This window comes from Balaenoptera borealis (assembly GCF_965194805.1).
Source record: "Balaenoptera borealis genome assembly, chromosome: 20".
Lineage (NCBI taxonomy): Eukaryota > Metazoa > Chordata > Mammalia > Artiodactyla > Balaenopteridae > Balaenoptera > Balaenoptera borealis.
Window position 1 is genome coordinate 13,305,249 of NC_138879.1, and position 25,691 is coordinate 13,330,939.

The 25,691-nt window shown below is 58.7% G+C and overlaps 1 protein-coding gene across 2 annotated transcripts; it reads left to right on the plus strand.

Annotated features, from left to right (window-relative positions):
* Positions 1-7,760: 7,760 nt before the first annotated feature.
* Positions 7,761-22,392, plus strand: METRNL (meteorin like, glial cell differentiation regulator). Of its 2 annotated transcripts, XM_082374281.1 has the most exons (4): positions 7,764-8,160; positions 13,213-13,598; positions 20,824-20,883; positions 21,888-22,392. In XM_082374281.1, the coding sequence occupies exons 1-4, from the start codon at positions 8,000-8,002 to the stop codon at positions 22,208-22,210; spliced, it is 930 nt and encodes a 309-aa protein (XP_082230407.1). In that variant the 5' UTR covers positions 7,764-7,999; the 3' UTR covers positions 22,211-22,392. The 2 variants fall into 2 exon arrangements, with proteins under 2 accessions (XP_082230408.1, XP_082230407.1); XM_082374282.1 differs by lacking the exon at positions 20,824-20,883 and having other exon boundaries at positions 7,761-8,160.
* Positions 22,393-25,691: the final 3,299 nt, after the last annotated feature.

Consider the following 25,691-nt stretch of genomic DNA (forward strand, 5'->3'; position numbering starts at 1 on the left):
TGCCACGGGGCTGGGGGCTGAGTGGCCCCACCCACATCTTCTCATTAACTTGGGGCAAACCGTCGCCTGGGCCCTGCTCCCAGCTCCCACCCAGTATTTTCTTGAATAAATGTTTCCTCTGCCTTCTTTAAGGAGAGCACACATCACACTATGACTTCAGAGGCCAGAAGAACGAGTTTGTAATGAAACCAACTCACTGTCTGGTGAGCTCATCTACGTCCTCCTTAGGGGGCCGCACCCGTGACCTGACCTGACACTCCTCATGCCGTCGGCCCCACCTGCACAATCCCGCCCCGGGTCCCAGCACCTGTCCCTCCCCCAGCCCCTGCCTGTGTCCCCTCGACACTGTCTCCTGGTCTGCCCAGCCCACGTGATCACCCCCTGGACCCTCCCCAGACCCCCAGGGCCCGCACTCCACACCCATCCTCCACGGGGTTCTGGGGCCCAGGGAAGGTGAGGACCACACGGCACGTGGGATCTCACACGACCATGTCCGCACGGGCCACCAACTCAGCAAGGGGACCCCCAGCCGTCCTCCAAGGCTACCTTCCCTACTTCTCCTGGTTCATCTGCACCGTCCATCCAGATGGAACCCTCGGGGCAACTGGACGATGGCCTATGGCCGCAGTGACACCTCCGGCCTCCTGCATTAACTGGGGCGTCCCCCTCTCTCCCTCCCAGCCCCATGGCAGGGCCCACAGGCCTGCCCTCAGCCGCTCCAGTGGAGGTAGCCCTGAGCTGCCCGGCCTGCTGTGGCCTCTCCCCAGGGCTGGGCGAGTGAGAGGGAAGCTAATTGCACGAGGGGGATGAGGCCCCACCCCACAGACTCCAGACAAGCGTGTTTTATAGCCACCCCCGCCTGCTTCCCTGGGCTGAGTCACCGAGGTGCGGGTGACCCAGAGCTGACTCAGGGAGGGCCTGTCCCTGGGGCTCCCAGCTGGGGCCGCAAAGGGGGGAGCCCAGTCCAGTCGGTCAGTTCCCGGGTGGCGACAGCACTGTGCACTGTCCACTCCACCCCCCACCCCTGTCCCCAGCATGTGTCCCTTCCCCTGGGGCCAAGGTGTGCCTGCACCGGGGGACCTGGGCGGGGAGAGCTCGGGTGGGCCTGGGCTGGTCCAGCGTGTGCACAGACCCTCTGCTGAACCTGCCTTCTCTTTTTCTTGGGCAGGAAGGGGATTTCATACCTGGTTTCCTTGAAGGCCAGAGTTCCCCTGGTCACTTTCTCTATGCCAGATGCCCAGATTCCTGGGCGTACAGAACAGGCCACCATGTGCAAGCGCAGGGGTGCAGGGCCACAGGGGGCTGGACAGGGTCCCCTTCACCCTGTGTCCAGCTGTCAGCAGGTGTGGCTGGGAGTTCATATACGAATGGGACTTCTGGCTTGGCACCTCCAGGGCCGCCTGCCCTGGGCTGGTGGGTCCCGGGGCAGGGCTGCGGGCTGGGGGAGGGGCAGAGAGAGGCTGTGTTCCTCATACGGGAGGTTTTGGGAACAACTGAGAAAACAGGAACTCGGACCTCTCTGCAGAGGGATCTCATCTCCCTGTGAGCTCCTCACCTGCTATTGGAACCACAGTGGTGTTGGCACGATCCTGGGGGCAGGCGACTCTTCCTCAAGAATTTAAAGGCGAAGGGTCATGACTTCTGCAACTTATAAATGGCCCAGTGGAAAATGAACAAATGTGCACACACAAGACACATAAAGGTGTGCCCGCGCTGACAGTGGGTGGATGGATCGGAGGGTGTGTGATGCTGGGTGCACGGTACCTGATTTGTGCAGCTTCAGACTTTTGAAAATGCACAACTGGGACGTAAATTGGTAATTGCTGTGTCGGAAACTCCCCTCCTCAGGGAGGCAGCGTGGTTCTGAGTCCTTCATCAGAAGCTGGTTCAACCGGCAGCTGAATAGGGAGCAGCCCATGTGAGCACCTACTGGGAGACAGAGGAGCATCTACTCCCATTCTCCCATATGGGAACATATGGGAGCTGCAGTTGAGCGGTGGGCCTGGCACGCGATGAGGATGTGGGCAGTGAGGCTGGCACCCATGCACAGAAGCGGGATCTCTGGGCCTGGCCCCTGGCACGCCACCCCCAGCAGCCAGGACCCTGCCCTCTCAATATTACCACCCTGGAGTCTCCAGGCGCAGGGGTGATCCCAGCCCAGCTTAGGAGCCTTGATGACAGGGCGGGTGCAACTGCAGGGTTGTAGAAACGTGCACACGCTGAGGGCACTGCCAGGCCTGGCCTGTAGCTGCCAGGGACAGTTGCTGGGATGGAGCCCAGCAGGCTTCCCAGGAGAAGTGACGCGTGAGCTGAGTGAGGAGGAGGGTTGTTAAACCATGAGCAGCACGTTCTCACCAGATATGTGGTGCAGGGTTGGGGTCCTTCTCCCCTGAGGGGCGCTGCCTCAAGGGACTCCGAGTACAGAGACATTCCTGCTGGTGTGACGGCTGTGGGGTCACCACAGCTCACCACGTGGCAGCGTGGGATGCCGCTAAGGCCAGGCTGGACGAGGTGGCCGCAGCAAACAACGGCGATGAGGGCGCAGGGATAATCATACCCCCGGCGCCGTCCTTCACTGCTCACCCAGTGCACACACCTGGCTGACTGGCAGCAGCCCCTCACTTCTCCCTCCCACCTTTCGCTGCCGCACAGACGGCAAACGCGCCAGCAGATTAGGTTAAGGAGGTGATCGCGTGAAGGTGTTTGGGTCGGGGCCAGCCAGCACTCTCCGGGCTGTTTCACGTCGTAATTACATGTTGCTGGCTGCAGTTGCTAAATGTCAAATTACAAACATTTGCTCGTGATCCATCATTTCACCACAATTACAATAATTACGTCCCTATGAGAAGGTCAGCAAAAATGACCTTGGAGGAGGAAACAGAGCGGCAGAAATGATGGAGGCCCGGGGGGGCTGAGCAGGGAAGGTGCTGGGTCCACGTGCGAACTTCCCTCAGCAGGTGGGGGTCTGGGTGTTTTCACGTGACCCACATACGTGATTGGCAAGTACTCTAAAATATTTTTTGAATGCCAAAGAGAGAATTTCCTGGACGTGTTTGGGAAAACTTTTAACGTTTTTCTGGAAGTGTCCAGTTTCTAGGGGAGGAAGTTGATTCTTCAATGAGCAGATTCAGGTGACTGGACATTTTGAATAATAGAATGACCATCAATACACATTTGAAGACCTCAAGACTGGGCAAAAAATGAAAGCGTTTACAGAGACTGGGCCGTGTTAGTGGCTCAAAGAACTCATGCTCTAGGGAGAGTGGTGGGGAGGGGGCTGGGAAGAAGGTGCCCCCCACAAGGTCCCGAGTCCTGCTGAGAGTCAGATGGCACCTTGACCCCCGAATCAACACCTGTGACCTGATATGAGGCTTTGTGCGATGATGTCACACACCCTACATCTCCCTGAGAATCGAGACCCCACCCACTTTCCAGGTAATGAGACTCAGACACAGACCCTGACCCCACTGCCCGTGTGAACCAGACCAGGAAGAGGGCCACGTCAGAGCCCAGGTCCATCCATCACCCACAGGGCCTGCCACACCTTGACGTTCAGAGGCTGGGAAAGGGTGTCCAGCCCCACAGACCCCACCCCAGCGAGCCTCCTTCCTCAGGTGGTGGGTCCCTGCCACACTTAAAAGAACGACTGGACTGTCATACAGAGTGAAGTAAGTCCACAAAAGAAAAACAAATACCATATACTAACACATATATATGGAATCTAAAAAAAAAAAATGGTTCTGATGAACCTAGGGGCAGGACAGGAATAAAGACGCAGAGGTAGAGAATGGACTTGAGGACACAGGGAGGGGGAAGGGTAAGCTGGGACGAAGTGAGAGAGTAGCATTGACATATATACACTACCAAATGGAAAACAGATAGCTAGTGGGAAGCAGCTGCATAGCACAGGGAGATCAGCTGATCAGCTCCGTGCTTTGTGACCACCTAGAGGGGTGTGATAGGGAGGGTGGGAGGGAGATGCAAGAGGGAGGGGATATGGGGATGTATGTATACATATAACTGATTCACTTTGTTATACAGCAGAAACTAACAACATTGTAAAGCAATCATACTCCAATAAAGATGTTAAAAGAAAAAAAAAAAAAAAGAACGACTGGAGAGAGGGCAGCAGTGTCACCTGCAGGTCAGGTGCACACTTGGGAGCTGCAGTTGTCCGGCCGTAACCATGGGTCATGGTCTCACTGAAGGCCACCACTGCTGCCTCTCGGGCTGGCCCCAGTCAGGGGCTGCAGCCCTGGAACTCCCCACAGAGATGTGCCCAGGAGGCATCAGGGAAACATTTCTTGAGTGAATGAACAGATCACAAGTGAAGGTTGATACTGACCTGAGTTTGGGCCACAGACTCCCTCACTACGTGCTCTGCATGGACCTATGGGGTGTGGCAGGCAGCTCTGTGGGCAAGCGCCCGCATCACCGCCCCGCCATACGCAGCAGAGGCGAGGCCCAGAGTGTGAACCTCAAGGGTACGCTGAGCTGTGCTGTGTGGCCTCTGTCATCGCTGAGCCCCGTCCCTCTGCCGCCTGTGCCGCATTCCTCTGGCTTCCTGGGGCTGTGGAAGGTACTCGGGCAGGACGATGGGGCTGTCACCCAGGTGTGGGGACAGGCGGCTTTGCCGTCTGACCCCAGTGGGTCTGGTCCTGCACTCTGCCTTCCAGCGGGCATTCTGGTGTTGGGGGGACTGTGAATGCAGGGAGGTGTCCAGCTTCTCTCGGACACCATGACGCCCGTCTCCTTTACCACTATGGGTGGGGGTGGGGGCACTGCTGTGGTCCCTTCCTGGGTTTAACTGACAGAAAGGCTCACTGGGAAGTGCCCCCCCAGCCATCCATGGACTAACACACCCCAAGGTTCTCTGACTGCCTGGGATCCTGCAGGGTTTATCTGTCCCTGCCAGGCCCTAGGGCGTGAAGCGGGGCAGGTGGTCACTGGGTGGCCTCAGACAGACATGACCCACCTCATCCTGCTGCCTCAGCCCCAAACATCATATGCCCCCCCCCCCAAGAGCTGACACCATGAGCACCAGGAAGTGGCTTTGCACGGCCAGGAGGGCTCATCAGCCCCACCTTGCTGGGTGAAGAGGTGCCCAGGAGGCCCAGAGCTGAGCACAGATATGAGGAACCAGTTCTGCTGCTGCGGCCCCACCCTGAGGCTGGTGCTTGTCAGGAGGAGGGAAATCTGGAAATTCCTGCTTCAGGGACCCTCCAGGAATCCAGGGGCACCTGTGTCTCCAGAAGTGAGGGCCTGTCACAGAGACTTAGGTCTGATGGTCCCAAGATCCTATCAGATTCTTCCAAGAAGACTGCCGGAACTTTTGTGTTTTAATTAATAGTCTTAAATTTTTAGGTTTACAGAAAACTGAGCAGGTAGTAGAGAGGGTTCCCATGTAGCCCCTCCCCTGCCCCCGATTCCTCTCTTACTGGCATCTCCAATTAGTGTGCCCAGGTGCTATAATCAATGAGCCAATACCGACATATTATTAACTGAAGACTGCAGCATTTGCTCCTGTGTCATTGCTCTGTCAGTCCTGCATGCACCATCGTGCTGAGCTTGTTTTAGGGAAATGGACCTGGGCAGAGGTGGTTTGGCAGCCTTCTAGGTCACAGCCCTGAGCCTGGGATGGGAACCAGCTCCGTGTCTCCCCAGAGACGGCTCTCCCCTTTGGTCCAGCGGTCACTAGAGGATTCTAAAACGCTGAGCAGGTCACTCAGGCTGGCAGCACTGACTCCGCATTTGTAATATGAAAGGGCCCTAAAGCTGCCCCGCCTCTTCCTCTGTGTGAAGACCTGGACCCTGACCAGCCACAGGGCCCTTCTGGGGTGGATGGGCCCGGCCAGGCTGCTTATAAAGCGTTTCTTTACCACCTGCAGTGCCCTGGGTGAGAAGTGCTGCTGTGCAGACGTACTCGGCGGGCGCAGAGGTGGTTGCAGCTTCCAGATTCCAACGAGTAGACCCCTCGCCCCAGCGGCCTGGGTGGCAGTTTCACTTGGCTCACTTCTCAAAGCAGTTCCGCACCCTGGTACCTGCAGCAACAGGGGTGTGGTGAGGGGTGCAGCACGCCCCCGAGCCCAGAATGCACGTGTGTAGTCCTCCAGCCTCAAAGCTGACTTTGGGTCTTGGGATGGCATCACTGATTTTGACCAGGCAGGGTCTTTGCTCCGGGATTTGGCTGGGTGGGTTGACCTGCTCAGTTCCAGGGCTGCCCTAATAGATTCTTCAACTGTAACCCCCTTCAAGGGGGAACGACGCCCCCACTCTTGCCCCAGCACTCCTGAGGGCGGCTGTCCCTCAGCCCCATCTGTTTTGGACCTGCAGGCTCTGGCTTCTCCAGAGGGTGATGATTCCATCCCTACAACCAAATTAGACTTCCAAACCTCTAACCAGACGAAAGGGTGCAACGTGAAAATAATAGGCACAGGAAGTCACTCCCCTCCCCCGCAGGTCACTCGAAATTCCTCCTGAAATATATCTTGCCTGGAAAAGAAATGCTAAAACAAGGTCAGATTTCTCCACCATTTGATGTTGTTTCAGGCTCCGGAGCTCACTCAGACCAACACCAGAGTCTGAGGAAGCAGAAAAACCTGCTTTTGTTATCCCAGCGGTGGCTGCCTGGAGTGCCACGGCTCCCTCCCTCCGCCTGGCAGACCCTTATCATCCTTCCAGAGGCCAGTGTCCCCTGGGCTGCCTATGTCCCCCCCCCCCGCCTGTCTCCCCCACTGGATGTCAGGTACCTGGGGGCCCCAGTGACCACCTGGTGAAGGCAGCTGCTCTCATCACGCTGCACTCACCAGGCTGGGTCCCACTAGAACAGGGACCTCAGAGGGAAATTCGGCACCCAGGGGGCATCTGGCAGTATCTGGGGACAGTTCAGGTTGCCAAGCCTGGGGCTGGGGGGACGGCCACTGCCAAAATGCTGCTAAAATCCTACAATGCACAAGAGGGTCCCCACCACGAAGAATCAAGAGCAAAGCTGGTGAATCGGGTACTAGACGAACTCTGGAGCAGGTACGGTGGGGACCAGCAGGGAGCACAGCAGTGGTGGCCTGACAGGCAAATTCAGAGCCTTTCTGTGGAACGGGTGTTCCAGGGTCCCCCGCACACTCAACAGTGAGTCAGCCGCATCACCAGCCACAGTTGGTCCTCCCCTCCCCCGTGGGCCGCAGAACGGGACAGAGTCTGAACTTCCGCAAAGCACACTCAAATCCTGTGCAGGGTGGGTGCCAGGAACATCTCTGACGGCCTCAGGCTGGTCACACAGCAGTGGCACGGCCAGGTGCCCCTGCTATAGCCCAGAGGCCATTCCAGACTCAGTCTGCACGATGGGGCCACAGCACCACCACTGCTGGACGGACCTGCTGGCCAGGCGCCCGGCCTGGGTCTGCACGTACTTGGGGCCTCGGGTTTCTACCCCGCCCCCGCATCTTACAGGCTGGGGACGCATTGCTGCCCGTCCCCCTCCCGCTCGAAACTCCACTTTCCAACCTGGCTCTTCTCTCCCGGACCCTTCTCCCAGTCCCTCACGCGGCCCTCTCCTCTCCGCGGCGTCCTAGCCTGGCCCACCCCCGGGCCACACGCCCCCCGGCGCTTAGTGTCCCCGCCACGCCGCTGACTCCGGTATCCGCCGCGTCCAGCCGGGCTCCCTGGGCGCGGGGCTCAGGCGCACTGGGCGGAGTTCCGGCGCGCGGGGGCGGAGCGGCCGGGCGGGCGCCGCCCCCCAGCTGAGCAGACCGGGACCGCGGACTCGCAGACTTCAGAGGCTCAGGCGGCGGCGGCGGGGGCGGAGGTCCGCGCCCGGCTCCAGCGGCTCCAGCGGCTCGGGCGGCCCCGGCTCCGGCGGGGATGGGCGGACAGCCGCCCTGGGGGCGCGGGGGGCGCGCGACCTGACCGCCTGGACTCGAAGCCCGGCCGCTTGGCAGCGCCGGGTCGAGGGTCTGCTCGGTGGGCGCGGACGCGGGGCCGGCGGCCGAGCCGGAGCCAGAGCATGCGGGGCGCGGCGCGGGCGGCCGGGGGGCGCACGGGGCAGCTGTGGCCGAGGCCCCCCGCCCCGGGCCCTGGGCCGCCGCCGCTGCTGCTGCTGCTGGCCGTGCTGCTGGGCGGCGCGGGCGCGCAGTACTCGAGCGACTTGTGCAGCTGGAAGGGGAGGTGAGTTCGCGCGGCGCGACCCCAGCCCTTGGGTCCACTCCCCTCCCCGCGGGCCGAGCGCGCGGGGGCTCGGGGGCCCGCTCTCCAGGCTGAGTGCCGTCCCCGCCCTCCCCCGCCCCCGGTTTTAGAACAAAAGAGCCCGCGGCGTCCCGGTCCCCTGGCCCGGCGGACGCCCAGGGGGAGGCGCGCCTGCAGCGCAGTGGTGTCAGTCGGGTCCAGCAGCCCGCTCGCCCCGCGCCGGACCGCGCCGCTCCCCACTTGATTCCCCGAGAGCCGCAGCCCGGATCCCGCGACCCCTCACTGGGGGCAGGCGGGGGTCGGCCTTCTGGCCCTTCCCGGGCTCTGCCCTCGGCGAGGAGTTGCGCGCCCCGGGCCGGGAGGAGCCGGGCCTGCGCTCAGGGCCGAGCGGGAAGGGACGGACGGGTCCGCAGGAGGGAGCCGCGGCTCCGGTGGTCGGAGCGGGGGCCCTGGCGCTAACCGCACACTGACCACGTCGGTGCGGGCGGAGACCCGCGGGCGGGCACCTTGCGCGGGGCGAGTTCGGGGCCTGGCGGAGCCCCCCGCCCCGCCCCGTGAAGGTCAGGCCGCCCTTGGCAGCGCGCGCTGGGCTCTGCGACCCCCCTTCACGCCCTCTGCCAAGGCAGGCAGCCGAGGACTTTTTAAAAAAAACTGCAGTGTGACAGGCAAGTCACAAGCGTGGGCGGGGGTGGGGGTAAGGGCGCAGAGAACCTCCGTCCGCCAGGGCGCCGGCCCCGAGCCAGGCACCTCGCTGTCGGAGAAGACTGCTCGGGCTTCGGCAGTTGCGGCGGATTCAGGAGTTTGCAGAGGGAGACGCTAGCGTCTTCTTCTCCGAAAACGCTATGGGCCGGGGCTGCCCTTAGGTCTGGGTGTGTCCCGGTGTCCCACCGTGCAGGGCCCCTAAGTCCCTGCCTTCTGATGGGAAGACTCCCGCTGGCAGACACCTCATGCTGTGGGGTGTCACGGGGTTATTTTGAGTGAAGACAGTTTTTTCCGAGAAGGTAAGTGTTGTGCCACTCTGCTGGGTTCTGCGTCAGCAGGGCAGTTGCTGGTCCTCTTGGATACGTACAGACCCAGTTCTCTGTGGAAACTGGCAATTACCCTGCTCCCTTCTCTCCGCTTCCCAGCCTCCTAGAGTGAAGGTCCTGGGCTCCTGAGCTTGGGCTGGTGTTGCCCACCCTCCCTGCTGCAGAAGTTCTCCCAGCTCACACCACAGCAGGGGTGGTAGAGCTGAGACTGGAGCCCTGAGTGGCAGATCGGAGCTCTGGGGGAGGGTTGGCCCGGAGAATGCTGGCGCCAGCACAGAGCTGGCGGGGAGCCTCTGACTCTGACACACTCTTCTGGGGCTGCCCTCTCCCCCTCGCTGGTAATTAAACTCCCTGCTTTGCAGCCTCTGCTGGATGAATCAGTGCATCCCCAAACTGAGGCCTTGGGGTGTCCTCCTTCAGCAGATCAAAAACAGAAACCCAGTCCCACCCTGTGAGCTTGAGTTTCCAGAGGAGGAGCTGACATCCTTTTCACATTCTTGGAGGACCATGTGCCTGGAAGAGGATACCTCCCCTGGAGCCCAGAGGGAGCTGTGAGCGAGGACTGGTCAGGGGGCCAACCTGCTCCTGCACCACGCAGGTGTTTGCAGGGGGTAGAGGAATCCCTTCACCTTCCTGTTCCTGTGCATCCTCTTATCTACCTGGAGAAGAAGGGCCCCTCTCCCTCCGTCATTGCCAATGGACCCCTGGACTTGGACACCCTCCAGTGTCCTCCACTCAACCCAAAGGCAGAACCCGGCCAAGGGCGGCTGCAGTGGCTGTAGGAGCTGTGGGCGGGATCTGAAGCAGAGACAGGGCCAGGTCACATTCCTGGAGCATAAGCCCCCTTTGCATTGTAATTGCTGCCCCCAGTTATCATTTTTTTTTCACAAATCAGCTGACAGATTCTTACTCTGGTGTGCTGGTTTGCCTGCTGACTCTATAGCATTTACGACTTTTTATGAGCCGTTCTAAAGACAGCACAGGGTGGTGCAAGCCCTGATGTGCCGGGTGGATTCTGATCCCCTGATAGGAAGGGGGTTGTTTTTTATGACACTGGCCACTCACATTTGACAGGCCTAATGTGTTTCTGGGTGTTTCCAAGCAATTAAGTAGAAGGTTTTGAAATCCCTCTCCCTGTGCAGGGGCAGGACGTGCCCTATCTTTATTAGGCCCTGGTCGTAAAGGTGGACCATGAACTTTCCTACTGCAATGGGCTGGGCATTGCCGGTTATGTCACACCTGGGCTATCTCTCCTGCAAGGTGGGGAAATGAAAAGTAACTCCAGGCAGGAGAGCCTTTTGGTTTCACCCTTGATCAGAAGCTCTTCCTGACTTTAGTCAAAAAGAGACCATCACTTCCTTCTGGTGACTCAGGGTTTGAGCCAGGCTATGGGTGTGAGTGGTGTGGGCTCTGCTGCCACCACACTGACCCTGTCAGACAGTCCCCATAGCGACTTGGAATTTGCCATCTTTCCCATAAAGGTACTCCACAGGTGTGTCCTCCTGGGGGGTGACACTTGCCGACTCTTTTTTTTAATGCATTAATTCAGTTTAAATAATCCAAGATCAAATCAGTCTTCTCGGTTTCCTAAGGTTGAATAGAACCACAGTTTTTTTTCTGCATCCTGTAGCTTTGTCATAACATCAGAAAGCAGTTATTTCATTTTTCTTAGTTAGGATGTCACTTGCATGTCATGTGAAAATTGTAACATACCATCATCAGTGACCATTACTGACGTGGTGTGTTTTTGCGTCTCCAGCACTTTTGCTGAGCAGGTGTCTGTCTGAATGGAGCTCTTGCTCTGATGAGAGTGTGGACACTCCTGTGTTGGGTGCTTAGTGAGAGTCTTGTTGGTCCCGATGTTTTAGCAGAACGAGAGAGAAGAGGCAGAGCAGGGCCCATGCAGGCTCCGGGGACGGGCTGGACCTGTTAGAGGGTGAAGTGATGGGCGCTTTATTTCTCATGTGTCCACTGTCGTTTCGTTCCTAGTCCTCTTTTAGGCGAGTGACTTGTGAGTAAATGGATGCACGTGGTCATGTACTCAGGCTGGTGGATGGCAGCCCCCAGCCTCAGGTCCGCCTCCCCCTGGGCAGCATGGGCTGGCCATCTGTCCCCACGAGGGCCCCTTCTGCCCCTGCCAAGACGCGGGTGGAGGGTGGGCCTCCCCATTTCACCCTCCACTGTTGGGGTTAAGGCAACCTCGTGAGAGGTACCCACAGCCTCTGGTGTGAGTTCTCCACTCCCTCAACCCCTAGGTCCCCCTCCTCCCACCAAGAGGGAAGCGAAGCCTTGGATGGGGTGGTTTTTTTGGGAGAGAGAGTTGAAGATTGGTGCCTGGGCATGGCGCAAGTGTCCAGCTGCCCCTCAAGGCTGGAGCCAGGAGAGAAGGGACACTGTGATAAAGTTTGTTTGGCTGCATAAGAGCAGAGTTGATTATAGTCATCTGTGGCAACCACACACCATTTAGTCTAATTTTGTCACCCAGCACTATAATTATGCCCATCCCCTCCTATGTGTCAGATGAGCTTGTGTGAGTTTTATGTGACTGTAATTTGTTAAGTCTGTTCTGTGTGTGCGGCCCTGCTAGCTGTCTGAGGCCAGGCTGCTCATGACCCAGGGCCTTGGGGGTGGGGAGTGGAGTGAGGAGGGAATCCACCTCCTTGACACCTCCTTCTGATGTGGTCTGCAGGGTGACTGTGCAGCCCTAGCCTGCAGCTGGCCGTTGTATGAAAAGTGAGGCTTTTCGGGGCCTGGAGCGTGAGTCACCAACAGTAAATGCAAACCATATGTTATGTGTTTTCTCCTCCGCGGAAAAGGTTTCTGGTAACTCACTCAGGCCAGGGCTCTGAATATAGTATTGTTTATTTCACATAAAAATCCTAAGAATGTGGGTGAACCTGTCTGAGATCTGATCAGAACCAAATTTCATGTAATAAAACACTTAGTTGAAGTCACCGTTGAGTTCCCGGGCTGCTTGGTGTTTATGACGTAACCGTTACCACAAGCTGACATTTACATTACAGTTTTGAGTAGGGGAAACTTGAACGTTTTTGATGGTTTCAATTTCTCGAAAACATAATGTTATGACTTACTCAAGACCTGCCTCCCCAAGAGCATAGCACACTTCATGTTTTCCTGTTTGGCATTTATTAGGAGTGAAACCCACTGGGTTCCCCAGCAGTCCCCATCGGGAAGACAGGTTATCTGCGGACCTTTTGTGTCCCCCTCCCTTTGCTTTTCCACAATTCCTTCCCGTGTCTCCCTGTGGAGAACCTTTACTTTACTTTTGCATCTTGCTTTGATGATATTTGTGTTTGTTTTGAAAAAAATATGATTGGCAACGCAGGGTCTTCAGGTTTGCAAATGAATGAAAAAGCAGTCAAATCATCACCGTAAGGAAAATATGAACACTGTGCCTAACGGGGATCCTGAAGACAAAACTCACCAACAACCTACACAACCCCCCCCCCCAAATTGCTAACATTCCCAGTTCGTTTAAAAGCTGCTCCCTGGAGTGCATTATTTATTATATGTGCATTGCATTCCAGCGTGCCTCCTGTAACTTGAATCTGCTCCTTGGTTTTCACACTCAGTGGGAATCTACCAACATTTCCTGGCCTTCATTTGGTTATCTGGAACTTGGGCTGGTGCCGAAGTCCCACTGGTGTTTCCCTGTTTATTTTTTGGAAGAGCCATCTTTTCCTTGGTTTTCACCTCCACTGCACCCATCACTGCCCCTGTTCAGGGGTTTCCCAAGGACACGGGCTCAGAGGCCAACAGAGTGTCCAGGTGGTGAGAGCGTCTGGGAGCCAGAAGCTCCCACACTTACCAGAGCGCTCGGAGCCGGTGCGCTGGAAGGAACTGGGCGGGGGAGGCCGTGTGGCCACCCCTGCCTGGAGATGGGCCCTGAGCTGCAGGGTGGAGACGGTGCCAGTCTGCCTGTGGGTGAGGGGTGCTCGGACGCCCGAGCAGGCGTCTCCCGGCTGACGAGTCTCCCCGTCCACAGCGGACTGACGCACGAGGCCCACAGGAAGGAGGTGGAGCAGGTGTACCTGCGCTGCTCCGCGGGCACTGTCGAGTGGATGTACCCGACCGGTGCGCTCATCGTGAACCTGCGGCCCAACACCTTCTCGCCCTCCCGGCACCTGACTCTGTGCATCAAGCCCCTCAGGGGCTCGTCGGGGGCCAATATTTATTTGGAAAAGACTGGAGAACTGAAACTGCTGGTGCGGGACGGGGACCTCGGGCCCGGCCAGGCCCCGTGCTTCAGCTTCGAGCAGGGTGGCCTGTTCGTGGAGGCGACGCCCCAGCAGGACATCAGCAGGAGGACCACGGGCTTCCAGTACGAGCTGACCAGCCGGCATGCGGGGCCGGACCTGCACACCCTGTCAGGTGAGTGTGGTGCCCAGGGTGGGGTGGTGGCCTCAGGGGTCCTCTCCCGTCTCCCAGACCCCCCGATCATCTCCCGCCCACACCTCAGCACAGCCTCTGAACATGCTGCTCGAGTCCGTGCTTCAGGCCTGGCAGGTCTGCCTGAAGGTGGCCGAGGGGCCCTCCCGGGAGCAGGTGCCCCGTTAGTGCTGTGGGCAGTTTGGACTTGGGACGATGGCCACGGGTCAGAGCAGAGCTGTGACACGGTCCTGGCCCGTAATATGCTCTTCTCCCCTGGACCAATTTTGACTGTGATTTGAAATGGGTGCTGTCACCATCCAAACTGCCCCAGAATTTCTTCTGACACACGAGTTGGCCGAGTGTTTTTGGCGTCGGCTGCAGTCCCTGAAACATTGAGTTTTGGGTGGAAGTTGAGGCTGATTCACGTTCCAGAGCCATGCAGAGCTGGGATGTCCTGAATTGTGAGCCATTCCCAGGTTCACAAGCCGTTTTATCTGTGGGTGTCAGTGAGGGCACCAGCACCGTGCCATGCAGGGCGCTGAGTGGCTGTGATGATCTGGGAACCTCAGGTGAGGTCCCGGAGGGAGTCTCTGGGTGGCCGAGGGCTGGTGAGTTGGCTTTAGATTTTCCTTCCTTTTTTTTTTTGAGGCCAGCAGACAGCTTTGTGGGGCCCTGTGTGGAAGGCAGTGTTGGTCTCTGGAAACTTCTGTGGGCAGAGAGGAGTGTGTGGCCCCAAGAGCTCTCACACAGGGAAAACTCAGGGTCCTGTCTTTTAGTTAGGGACAACCAGGCCAGGTGCAACCCTTGCTGCAAGGCACAGATGACCTCGTGGGGTCCGAGCGCATGGGGCGGGGGGAGGCGGGGCTCAGGTGCACCATCTGCTTCAATTCCAAAGCTAGTTGGTAGGAAGATGCCTCCCAAGGGGAAGGTGTGAGCTTGGGTAATCGTGGGGGCAGGTTCCAGGAAGGCTGTTTCTGCGGTGACCAGCCAGGATGATGGTCAGTGGGGGGCGCTATGGCATCGAGTGTTGGAGGCGAGGCAGGGATGCTGTTTACACCCCATAGTCTGTAGGGCAGCCCCACCACGGAGAATGACCTGGCCCCAGGCATCAGCACAGGACACCCCAACGTGGTAATGACCCGTCCCCAGGTGTCAGCACAGGACACCCCAACACGAAGAATGCCTTATCCCCAAGTGTCAGCACTGCTGAGGTGGAAACACCTGGTTTGAGGGCTCGGCCAGCCCCCCAAAATAGTATAATTTCCACATTTTAGTGAATAAAATCTTCCATTGGAAAAAACCAGACCTACTAGGATTTGAAATGCAGACTTTCTCCTGAGTGGTTATCTACATTTTATTGTTCTGTGTTCTTGGCTCAGATGAGTTTTCAAAACCTTAAATCTCTCTCAAACTAAACTGGTCTGTTATAGAGCTTCAATGTATTACTGCCCAGGTAGGACCCCTCCCCGCCAGGGCCTGACTGTCCAGGTAGGACCCCTCCCCCCTGCCCCTGTGCCTGCCTGGGTAGGACCCCATCAGGAATGCTGAAAGCTGCTATAAACCCCAGGACTTGAATAAAACTTTAACCACAACAGCCTTTATCTTGATGACCAGCGAGTGATCACCAGGCTCGTTGGCAGGGGTTGGGGGGGGACGCTAGAGATAAACTCGCAATAAAACCAAAATCTGGAAAAACCCAGTCACCAAATTCGATGTTTCTGGCCATGGTGATAGTTGGCTGATGGGGCAGATATTAGGAACTTGCTAACATTCCTTTTACCGATTAAAATGTTGATGGGTTGAGGCCATTCGGCTGCTGGTCACATGTTCTGTCCGGCTGGAGCTTTGTTCCACTTTGATGTGAGGCTCCCACCAGATTCTTGGAGGCCACGGCATAAGGTGCTTTCCGTGCTGCCACCTGAGTGCTCCCGTTGGCACAGACCAGAGTCTCTGGTGGAAAATCCACAGTGGGGTCACCACCCGGGGTGACTCAGAGCCTGTGGCTCAGCCCTAGGGACCTGAGACTTTGTTTCGTTCCCCCTCCCTAGGGGCACGGTCTGTGCTCCCAGACCCCAGGTCTACGTTTCCAGGCTAGGGCAGTGAGTGGGTTTGGGAGAGGCCCGTGGGGTTGCAGGGAGAAGGCCCCGTGTGATGGGGTAGGTCGTCTGGCTGGGGCACCACACAGGACACGTGGCTGTGGCTGGACGTTGGGCTGCTGGGGTGCCCTTGATCCCCCAGACATACGCCTGCCTGGCCCTGGGGTGCCTCTTTAAATCTGGGGCTCACAGGGATCCCGGAGACCCTGAGGATGGTGGGGTGTGATTGTCCATCTGCCCAGTGGCCGGGGCGCTGGCCTGGGGCAGCACAGATACAGTGACTGTCAGAACTTGAGATGGAGATACAAAAGGCTCCTGGGGTCTGGGAGCTGCAGACCTAGCACCTCTCTGTCCTGAAGGAGGCAAGGGCAGCAGGGATCAGGGAGTCTGGTGCGTCCCTTCTCCCCGGGGATGGGCCCCTAAGCTTTTAATGCCAAAGGAATGGGTACGTAATGTGGAATGCTGGTGCCGGCCATCTGGCAGCAGTGACCTCCCCCTGACCAGGCGGGCTCTCAGATGGCAGCGCTCTCCTGTCTGGCCCTGGCTGCAGTGGGGAGACCCCAGTGAAGCCGAAGCCCCGGTGTGTGTGCCGTGGAGGTGAGCACATGTCCGTGACCCGACCTGCTGGGGAGGTGGATGAGCCTTCTCCCTCACTGATGAATCACGAGTTCCAGTTTGTGTTGATATGAAATTAAAGAGGCACCGTGGGCTCGGATCCCGAAGGAGAGGTGTGCGTGAGACTTGCTCACCTGCCGCAGCTCTGGGTGGTTCCACAGGGAGTGTTTATGGTGAGCATGTCAGCCTCGTGTCCATCGTGTTGCATAATCAGCTTCCTCATATGGAGTGGGACTCACCAACAGGCAAGAAGAGGCCAGGACGGAGAGGCAGGCAGAGACAGAGGGGCAGGCGGGTGGCAGTGGGACTTCAGCCCCCTGGGGACTCGGGATTTGGCTGCCACGTGGCAGGAAGGGGAGGACCTGCTCCCCCGCCCTCCCCCTCCTCCGAGGGCCTCGCCAGACACCTGAGTAACACGGCACTTCTTCCTCTGGCGCTGGAAAAATCTGGCAGGATACAAAAGGCAGGCAAGTGGCCAGATGCAACTCACTAATGGAAGAAGCTCCAGGCCACACCTGCACTGTGTGCTGAAGCCTCACTGTGGACCTGGCCAGGCTGTCTGGACCATCCTCCCCAGGGTTCCAGCACACCTGGGGAAACAGGCACCACCAGGACCCCCATTGCCCAGTGGGCTGGGGGATGCGTTAGGGTGGCCAAAGAGGGAGGGCGGGGGTGTTACTCGGTCTGGTTCTAGGGGACAGATGCAGACCCCGTCTCTGTGGTTCTCCTGAGGCAGCTCAGGGGGGCCCTGGATTCCAGCATGTTCTTTTACTACTTAGGGGCTGAGAAGCAGGGGCTCACAGGCTTGGCCACATCCACGCTCTGGGGTTTGGGCTCTGTGTGATGTCCACCCAGAGCAGGCCCCCGGTGTGCAGGTGAGGTGGTGGGGGGGGTGGACAGGGGTGTTTTAGGCCCACAGCCAGAGGGGAGTGGGGGCAAGAGGACCTGCCCCTGTGCCGGCCATGAAGGCCCAGAAGTGACTCCCATCGCTGCTCATGGGCGCTGGGTGGGGTGGCCTGGGTTCCACAGTTTCTGATGTGCTTCATCTCCCCATCCCCTTTGAAACCACTCTGTTGATGAGCCAGGGGTGAATGATCCCTTTGGGGGGCCTGGGAGGTGCAGACCCCAGCTGGGATCCCACTTGGACACCTTAGAGTTTAGGGGTGGCCTTGATGGGCCGTGGGACATAAACAGCAACGTTCAGAAGTGACAAGAAACTTCGTTATTTCCTGGAAACAGTAAAGGAGAGAACTTAATTAATTGTTTCCCTAAGGTTCGTTTAGATTCCTGCACCAGTGCTTTTCCAGCCCCTGTAATCATTGTAAAATTACTTTTCATCTTACCCAGCTCAGGACTCTGGGGGTGGAAGGTGTGACTCCTCTGGCTTCCTCACCAGGAAGAGGGAGGGAGGGGAGTGGGTGCGGGGGAGATAGCTGGTGAGGCTAAGCGTTCCCTGTGCCCGCACGTGGGAGATGGGGTTTCGCAGGGGGCGACCAGCCCCGGCCAGGTCCCACAGGGTCCCCTGGGGCGATGTCAGCCTGTGGCCTGGAGTTGGGGTGAGTGCAGGGTTGTCATGATGATCAGAGGAGGCTCTCTGCTCAGCGAATACCGCTCACATTCTGGCAACGTTGCTCCCTTTCCTCCCCTCCCTGTTAAAATGCTTCGTTCACCGCCTGTCGCGGCTGCACTGAAGACCCCAGAGGGTGTCTCACACATCGTGTCCACTCCAGTCATCCTTACCTGGGCAGTCTCACCCACCAGACCAGCATCCCACCATCTACAAACTTCTCCTGGGCATCGGGCTACCCAGGGCCTGACAGAGGGGTGCCGCCCTCCCCACCTGTACCTGCCGCTCTCACCTGCATCCCTGCTGCAGCCCCCGGCTGGTCTCCCTGACCCTCTTTTTTCCTACTTCATTCAGTTCATTTTATGCATATTCCAGAGTAATCTTCCCGACATCCACATCCCAGCCCTCCCCTTTCCAAGAACCACAGGCCAGAATTCCACCCAGCCCCTGGGCTGCCCCCTCCCCATCTTCCCCACAAGGAAACAAGATTCGATGTGTCAGAAACCAGCGCATTCCACTCAGCCTCCACGAGCCTAACTCCGATTAATAATTGTTTCCAGATTGCTTCTCTTGGCGTCCACAGCCTGGGTTCTCCACAAAGGTGCCTACACTTCATAAAGCTCAGAGTCATAAGAGAGTCTCGCGGGGGGCTTTGTTAACTCAGCTGTCAATGGCACCGGCTCGCTGAAGCTTTGGGCGGGAGGGTCTGCAGGCTGCTGACCGCCTGCCCCCAGGCCCACCGGGGTCCTCGTACATCCTGCGTGGGACTGGGCGCGAGTCAGGGCAGGGAGCCCAGGACAAGCTCACGCCACCTTTCTCCCCAGTGGTCAGCTGAGGTCCGGGGCCGACAACGCACAGAGAGCTCGAGGCTCCAGGGCTTGGTGATCATACGCACCCAGGCCTGGGTTTCGACCACGGTTTGTGGCCTGGGCCTGTCTCAGCTTCTAAAGAGCTTGTGCGGACCTTGCCTCCCGTTCACCCACGCTTGGAGCTCGCGTGGCCTGGTTCCGAGGCCCCAGGCGGGGGCCTCTGACCCGGTGGGCACTGGGGGAGCCGCCAGGACGGGAAGTCTCCCCACTGCCGTGGGCCCCTCGGCACACAGGCCGGAATAAAACACCGCCTCTTGTGGGATGTGAGCCTCCCCGATGTCTGCAGGGCTGTGCTCCCCCTTTTCCTCACTCTGGGGTCTCTGTCAGGCCCAGCGTGGGCAGCAGGCCCCCAGCGGGTTAGAAGTAGGGGACCCCCAGTTGGCCACCCTCTTTTTTAAGAAAGGCCTTGAGGCTGGGGGTCCACACTCGTGACAGAAAGCCACAGGTGGGTAGAAGGCTCCGGATTTGGAGCTGGGGAGGGAGGCGCTCGGTGCTCTCAGGTGCTTCAGATGCATCCGACAGGCTGTTCTTGTTCTGCGGCTTCTCCTTTTTCCTGATAACTTAACAGAAGCGCCCGTGAGTCATGGGCTCGCTGGACTAGCCTGGGACATGCACATCTACCCCCGCCTGGGGGCAGGAGTCATGGGCTCGCTGGACTAGCCTGGGACGTGCACATCTACCCCCGCCTGGGGGCAGGAGTCATGGGCTCGCTGGACTAGCCTGGGACGTGCACATCTACCCCCGCCTGGGGGCAGGACGGGAGGGCTGCTGCTCTGGATGCTTGTGTCCATCCGCAAGGGGTCCCAGGACACCAGAGACTCCAGGGTCTCTGTTGCCCCCCCACATATTCCAGGTCCCGGAGGCCCCTCCTGTTCCCCTGTGCATCTCCCTGTCTCCTCGAGGGCCCCCGAGTCACTGCAGCCCCTGGGCAGGTGACAACTCAACCCGGCTCAGGGGCTTCGAGGGCAGCTGGCCAGGTGAGCTGACAGTTGTAGCTTCATCCAGGCCCAGTGAGTGCCAATCCTGGGGACTTTGTGGGGCCTTCAGAACATGAAAAGGCAGAGGGCAACTTGTCCTAGTGAGAGTTCACGCCTAACATTTCTGTTGTTAGGGAATTTGGGCCCAACCCTAGAAACTAGAAATAGGTGAGGAAACGTGCAACGTCAGAGCCAAATAATAAACTTGTGTCTCCCCAAATCCACCGCTGAGTTAGGAGTGCCATGGTCCTGGGGAGTCCCCAGAGCCTCGAGGTTTCTGTCTCCCCCCAGCCTTTCTGGAGGCCTTACGCCAGTCTGAGGCAGTAGGTGAAGGGTGGGGTGAGAGCTGTACTGGGGGGGCAGAGGTCCACCAAGAAGGACTGGTTTGTCTGGAGTAATCAGCCCCCGCCCAGGTCTGGGGAGTCTCAGAGGGGACCCTGTGAACTGGGCTTGCTGTGAAAGGTGTCTGGAGGTGTTTGGAGGTGACCACCTGGTCCTGTCGGTTAGACGAGGACCCCATGGCTGAAGCAGGTGGACATGTCCCTCATGCCCACCAGTGCCTTTAGCAGGGTCACCTGGTCCTTCTGGGCAGTGCCTTGACCCCTGTGGAATCCTGGTGGCAGATGGGACCGTGGGGGCAGGCAATGTGAGTGGGAGGCCCTGGCATTTTGGGGCCTGGCCACAGAGGCTGTGTGAGGCTCTCGGCCAGGCTGGTGCCAGGGACGTGGCCTCAGATCGGCTCGGGTTGGTTTTGGCGCCAAAGAGCCATTTACACATGAGCCCAGGGGTTGTTTACCCGGCACGACTACAGTAATGAGCTAAGTGTGATAGAACACAAAACCGCACTTTCCCTCCGTTTTCACGCCATTGCAGGTGGCCCAGGTGAGCCTGGGGCCCCTGGAGACGTCTCCCCATCTGTGCAGCCGAGGTCGAGGTCCCACCTGCTCTTGGCACCCTGGTTTCAGAGGTGCGGGGCCTGGACAGTTGCTCCCGATGTCAGAGGACTTATGTTGTGTGGTCTACATGCGGTGGGCGGGAGGGTCCCATGTTCATGCACTGGCCCCGCCTGACCCTGTTCCTGACCCTGTTCTCTCCCCACAGCCCCGTGCCGCCCTTGCAGCCACACTGAGGTGCTCTTGGCTGTCTGTACCAGTGACTTCGGTGAGTGTGCTGGCGGTTCCCGCCACGTGGGGGAACTAAACCCTCTGGGGGGAGGAGACTCTGCTGAAGACCCTGGGCTTGGCCCCACTTCCATCACTGATTGCAGTCACAGGAAAATGCCTTCCTTTCTGCTCTTTAGAGTGACCCCAGCCTGAGAAGGGACCTGTGTGCAGGGCGGGGAGAGAGCTGGGAATTCCTATTTAAGGTGGGAATTCCTATTCGAGGTGATACTGAGCATTTTCCTACTTGGTGCGTGAGTCTAAGTCCTGGCTCTAGCCTCTCCTCCGTGCCCTGCCTGCCTCCAGGTCCCCTGCAGGCAGCACAGCAGGCGTTGGAGGCCCTGGTGGGGCCAGGGTTGGGATCAGGGACTTAGCCGCCTGCTTGTGATATTGGCACAAACGCTCTCGAGTTAAGGGTGGCAGCATTCAGGGTGAGTTCGATGGAGCCGGCCCAGCGGGACCTGGCTCTGAGCCCCCCAGGCTCCCAGGGCAGTTGGGTGGTGGAAGTACAACCCCTTTCTTCTCGCTGGCCCTGCACAGAGGGGATCTGGGGCCGGGCAGTGTCCCCGAACTTGTGCCTGCTCTGCCCTTCTCCGCCCTTCTCCTTCCCATCACCTTCCTCCCCTGTAAGCTTCACCATTTCTGTCTGATCTTGATACGGAACCGCGGCACATCTTGAGTATTAACTGCAGTGACTTTTCTTGTTTTAACTTGAAAACTTGGTGCACAACGTGATTCGTATCTTCTATTTTTCTCCACTTCTGTGGCTGGCCCTTGGTAGAAAAGCATCTCTGCCCACGACGGTGTGTGTGACGGGGACGACCCCCAGGCAACATCTTGCGTGTGGATTGTGGTTTTTAATGAAAATGTCTGGAAGGCCGAGTTCAGGGTCAGCTCCCGGTTCTGCTGCTGGGGGTGGGAGGTTGGCGCGTGCTGTCTGCTTGGTCAGCACCCCGCTGACCACTGACCACCCCCGCCCCCCCGCCCCGTCTCCTTCCTCTGCAGTCGTCCGAGGCTCCATCCAGGATGTCACCCACGAGCCGGAACAGCAGGAGTCAGCCATCCACCTGAACGTGAGCCGGCTGTACCGGCAGAAGAGCAGGGTCTTCCGGCCGGCCCCAGAGGGCGAGGGTGGCGGCTGGCGGGGGCGCGTCTCCACGCTGCTGGAGTGCGGCGTCCGGCCTGGGCGCGGCGAGTTTCTCTTCACCGGCCACATGCACTTTGGGGAGGCCTGGCTCGGCTGCGCCCCGCGCTTCAAGGATTTCCAAAGGATGTACAGGGACGCTGAGGAGAGGGGGCTGAACCCCTGCGAGATAGGCACAGAGTGACTGCTGGGTGACCGCTGCCGCAGCGATGGATACTCACACTGGGGTGGGTGCCTGGTGCTCCGGCTGGGGAGGTACACGCTGGTTCTGGCCAAGGACTCCCTGATGGATTGATTGGAGATGCTGTAACATGCCAACTAAGTTATTATATTTTTTTTAAAAAAGAAATGTTCATAGGAAGCAAACTCCTGTGTCGTAAAATGCCTTCGTGTGCCGTTTCGTACTGTTTTCTGAGCATCAGCAGTCACTGCATTTGGCTGGTGTGTTGGGTGAAGTGTGGGGGCCGAGGCCCACAGCCGATACCTGACACCAGGCTTGGGTACCATTCAAAGTTGTTTCTTATGATGGAAATTTATGGAGCCAAATGCCTATGGGTTTTCATTTTGTTTTTGCTTTTTAAAGAATGAACTTTGCCAGCCATGGTCATTTTGGGGCTGCAGGCTGTTTCCATTCCAGGGAATAAAGACCAGCCTCTGACGGATCAGTGGCGCGTCTGTCTTCGGCCCTGGTCAGGGGTGTGTGGCACTTACCTGGGGGCCCACGTCAGGGCTTCTCTGAGGGAGTCCCACGGCCCTGGTGTCAGGGACCTTTCACACTGGGCCCAACTATAAGTGAGACTGTTACTCCCACGCTCGGCCTCTACCAGATGTACCCCCTGCCTTCCTGGTGGACCACCCCCATCCCCTTCAGCATCTGCCCTCCTCCTTCCTGTTAACCCAGATCCAGCTTCCCCCAAATGCCTGAGCTCAGGTCAAGTGTCTAGATACCCAGGGCCTGATCTGGGCCCCATATCCTCAAGGATGAGTCAGTGTCCTGCAGCTGCTGAAACAAATGACCACAACCCAGGAGCTTAAACAACAGACACTTATTCTCTCATGGTTCTGGAGACCAGAAATCCAAAATCAAGGGCCGCGTTCCCTCCAAAAGCTCCAGGTGGAGACCCTTCCTTGTCTCTTCCAGGTTGTGGTGTTGCCAACAGTCCTTGGTCCTCAGCCTGTGGACACATCACAGTCTCTGCTCTGCCGTCCTTTGGCCTCCTTCTCTCTGAGTGTCTCTGTCCACATTTCCCTCCTCTCTCACACATCCACCAATCACTGGATTGAGGCCCACCGTGATCCAGTAAGACCTCATCTTGATCACATCTGCAAAGACCCCGTTTCCAAATAAGTTCACATTCACAGGTCCTGGATAGATAGGAGTTTTGGGAGACACTGTTCATCCCAGTACAGGCGTAGCTGGGGTGTCATGTAATCAGACCTGAGCCTGCAATTCCTCCCAAGCAGCTGCTGAGATGAACAGACCTGGGAGAGGCTGACACCGGTCAGGGAACACCGAGCCAACTGCACCGAAAACTCAGGCACACCATGGGGAGGGGCTGTATGCTGGCTCAGCTGTGCCCTGGCTCAGGTGTGAGCTGACATAGATGTGCCCTGGCTCAGGCATGTACCAGCTCAGGTGTGCACCAACTCTGGCATGCCCTGCCTCAGGTGTGCGCTGGCTCAGGTCTGTGGGCTCCTGCAGGTCACAACAGGAAGCAGGTGCTCAATACCTGCACAACAAGAAGCAGGGTGATGACCTGAAGCAACAGGGTTGGTGACAGGCACAGGTCCTACTGTGGCTAATGATTGTGACGCTTTATGCCAAAAGGATGCCTCTGACAGCAGCAGACGTGCCAGGCCTGCGGTGGGGGAGGAGCTGACCCGCTCCTGGGTTTGTGCTTTGGGTTTTCTGGGCTGGTTGGGCACGCGGGTGCTGCAGAACCAGATTGTCGGGTTTCGGGGCTGGTGTTCCTCCTCGTGTCGGTACAGGGACGCGGGGATTTGCCCCAGGAGGATCCGGGACCTTGACCCCACGTGCTGATGTCCGGTGGACAGCAGCGTTCCCTCCATGTGAGGCTGAAGCTTTGTAGGAAGCGCCTGGGGGTGGAGGTCTCTTGGTGAGAGTCTGGAGGAAGAGCAGGGCTTGTCGGACACGGTGGGGAGAGGGTGGGGTCTGGCGCTGAGAGTCCGGCCCTGCAGGTGGGTGCCTGGTGCCGGCACACGGAGCTCCCTCTCCTTGGCCGAGCAGAGCACCGGCAGCAGTCCAGGGCCGCTGGGTGTTGGGGAGGAGCTGGAAAGGTCACCATTTCTGAGGGGGCACAGAACCCCTACCTCCCTCCGACCCGTGCCTTCCTGCTGCCTAGAGCCCCCTTTGGGGTCTGAGACCCCTACATACCCCAGCCCACTCTCTGACACACCGTGGAGCCCTGAGGGGCCACACCAGGCACTCGGAGGGTCTCCGGAGGGTCCTGGCTGAGTGGCAGCTCTGCCGTGCGGTCTCGGCCCACTGCCTCTGTCTTGGCTCCGGGCAGCCCCGGCCACTCTGTGGATGGAGCTGCCGGCCCTCCTCTGTGGCTCCATCCAGAGGTCGAAGGGGAGGCGTGTAGGAGCCCTGAGTCCCGGCCAGTGTGCCCCGGATCCCACCTTCTTCCTGCTAAGCTGTGCCCCGCACCCGCACCCTCTGTGTCCGCTCCCTCCCATCCTGAACAACCTGCACATGTTGGCCAAGGCCCTGGAACCACCCCAGAAACACCTCCTCCTGGCAAACCCCAAGGGGTGTCCTTATTCTCTTGGCCTCTGCAGCATTGGACATGCTCGTTCAGGCCTGTCCAACGACATCAAGATCAGTAAACACTTTCTGAGCCATTTGGCTGTCATGGCGTCTGTGGGCAGCTCTTCTGCTTCCTGACGACTGCCCTGTGCTGAGGGTGCTTTCTTCTCCTCTCTATCCCGTGCCATCCCAGAGACATACGTGGGACGCCGGCCCTGGCCCTCTCCTCCTGCTCATCTGGGCTCCCTGAGGGCTCAGGCCCCTGCACCCCCATACAAGGGGGCCACTCACCTCTCCCCCATCCCGACTGCCTGGGGAGTCAGGCTGACCCTGCCGCCTCCAGCTGGGGGCTGCTCATCATGCCCCAGACCTCATTTCCAGCACCACGGTACCTGTCCGGAGGAGCTGGGGTAGGATGGACCACAGGTGTAGGGGTCATGTGCCACCAGGGGCTGGCCATGACCCACACCCGCTCATGTGACCCACTGAGACCCAGGGGAACCTCAAGACTGCTGCATGTAGGTGTCCCTGTCCCGGCCTCTGGTGGCCAGCTGGCCCCAGGCAAGGGCCCCGGTGGATGTCCCAGGCTGGACTGGCTGGCCTGACACGCGCCCTGTCTCTGTGAGCCTCCTCTTTGCTGGGCAAGAAAGGGGCCCTGAGTCAGATGTACCTGCAGGTCTTTCCCTCCAGCTCCAGCACCAGGACCCTGCCCTGGGGGGGAGCTGGGCGACTGTCAGTATGTAAACCCACGGATGCTGAATCACACTGAGGTGGCGACTAGTCCAAAGGGAAAAGAAGGGCAGAGATGGGTCTGGGGTGCAGAATGTGGGCAGGTGGGGGTGGCTGAACTGCAGTTTTAACCATGGTGTTCGAGGTGGGGTTTGAGCCAGCCCTT

What these genes read in the sequence shown, in the direction of transcription:
- METRNL (XM_082374281.1), top strand. Translation starts at nt 8,000, where the DNA reads ATGCGGGGCGCGGCGCGGGCGGCCGGGGGGCGCACGGGGCAGCTGTGG. An exon ending in TTGTGCAGCTGGAAGGGGAG is followed by an intron (nt 8,161 to 13,212) that starts GTGAGTTCGCGC and finishes CCCCGTCCACAG; the next exon opens with CGGACTGACGCACGAGGCCC. An exon ending in GGACCTGCACACCCTGTCAG is followed by an intron (nt 13,599 to 20,823) that starts GTGAGTGTGGTG and finishes CTCTCCCCACAG; the next exon opens with CCCCGTGCCGCCCTTGCAGC.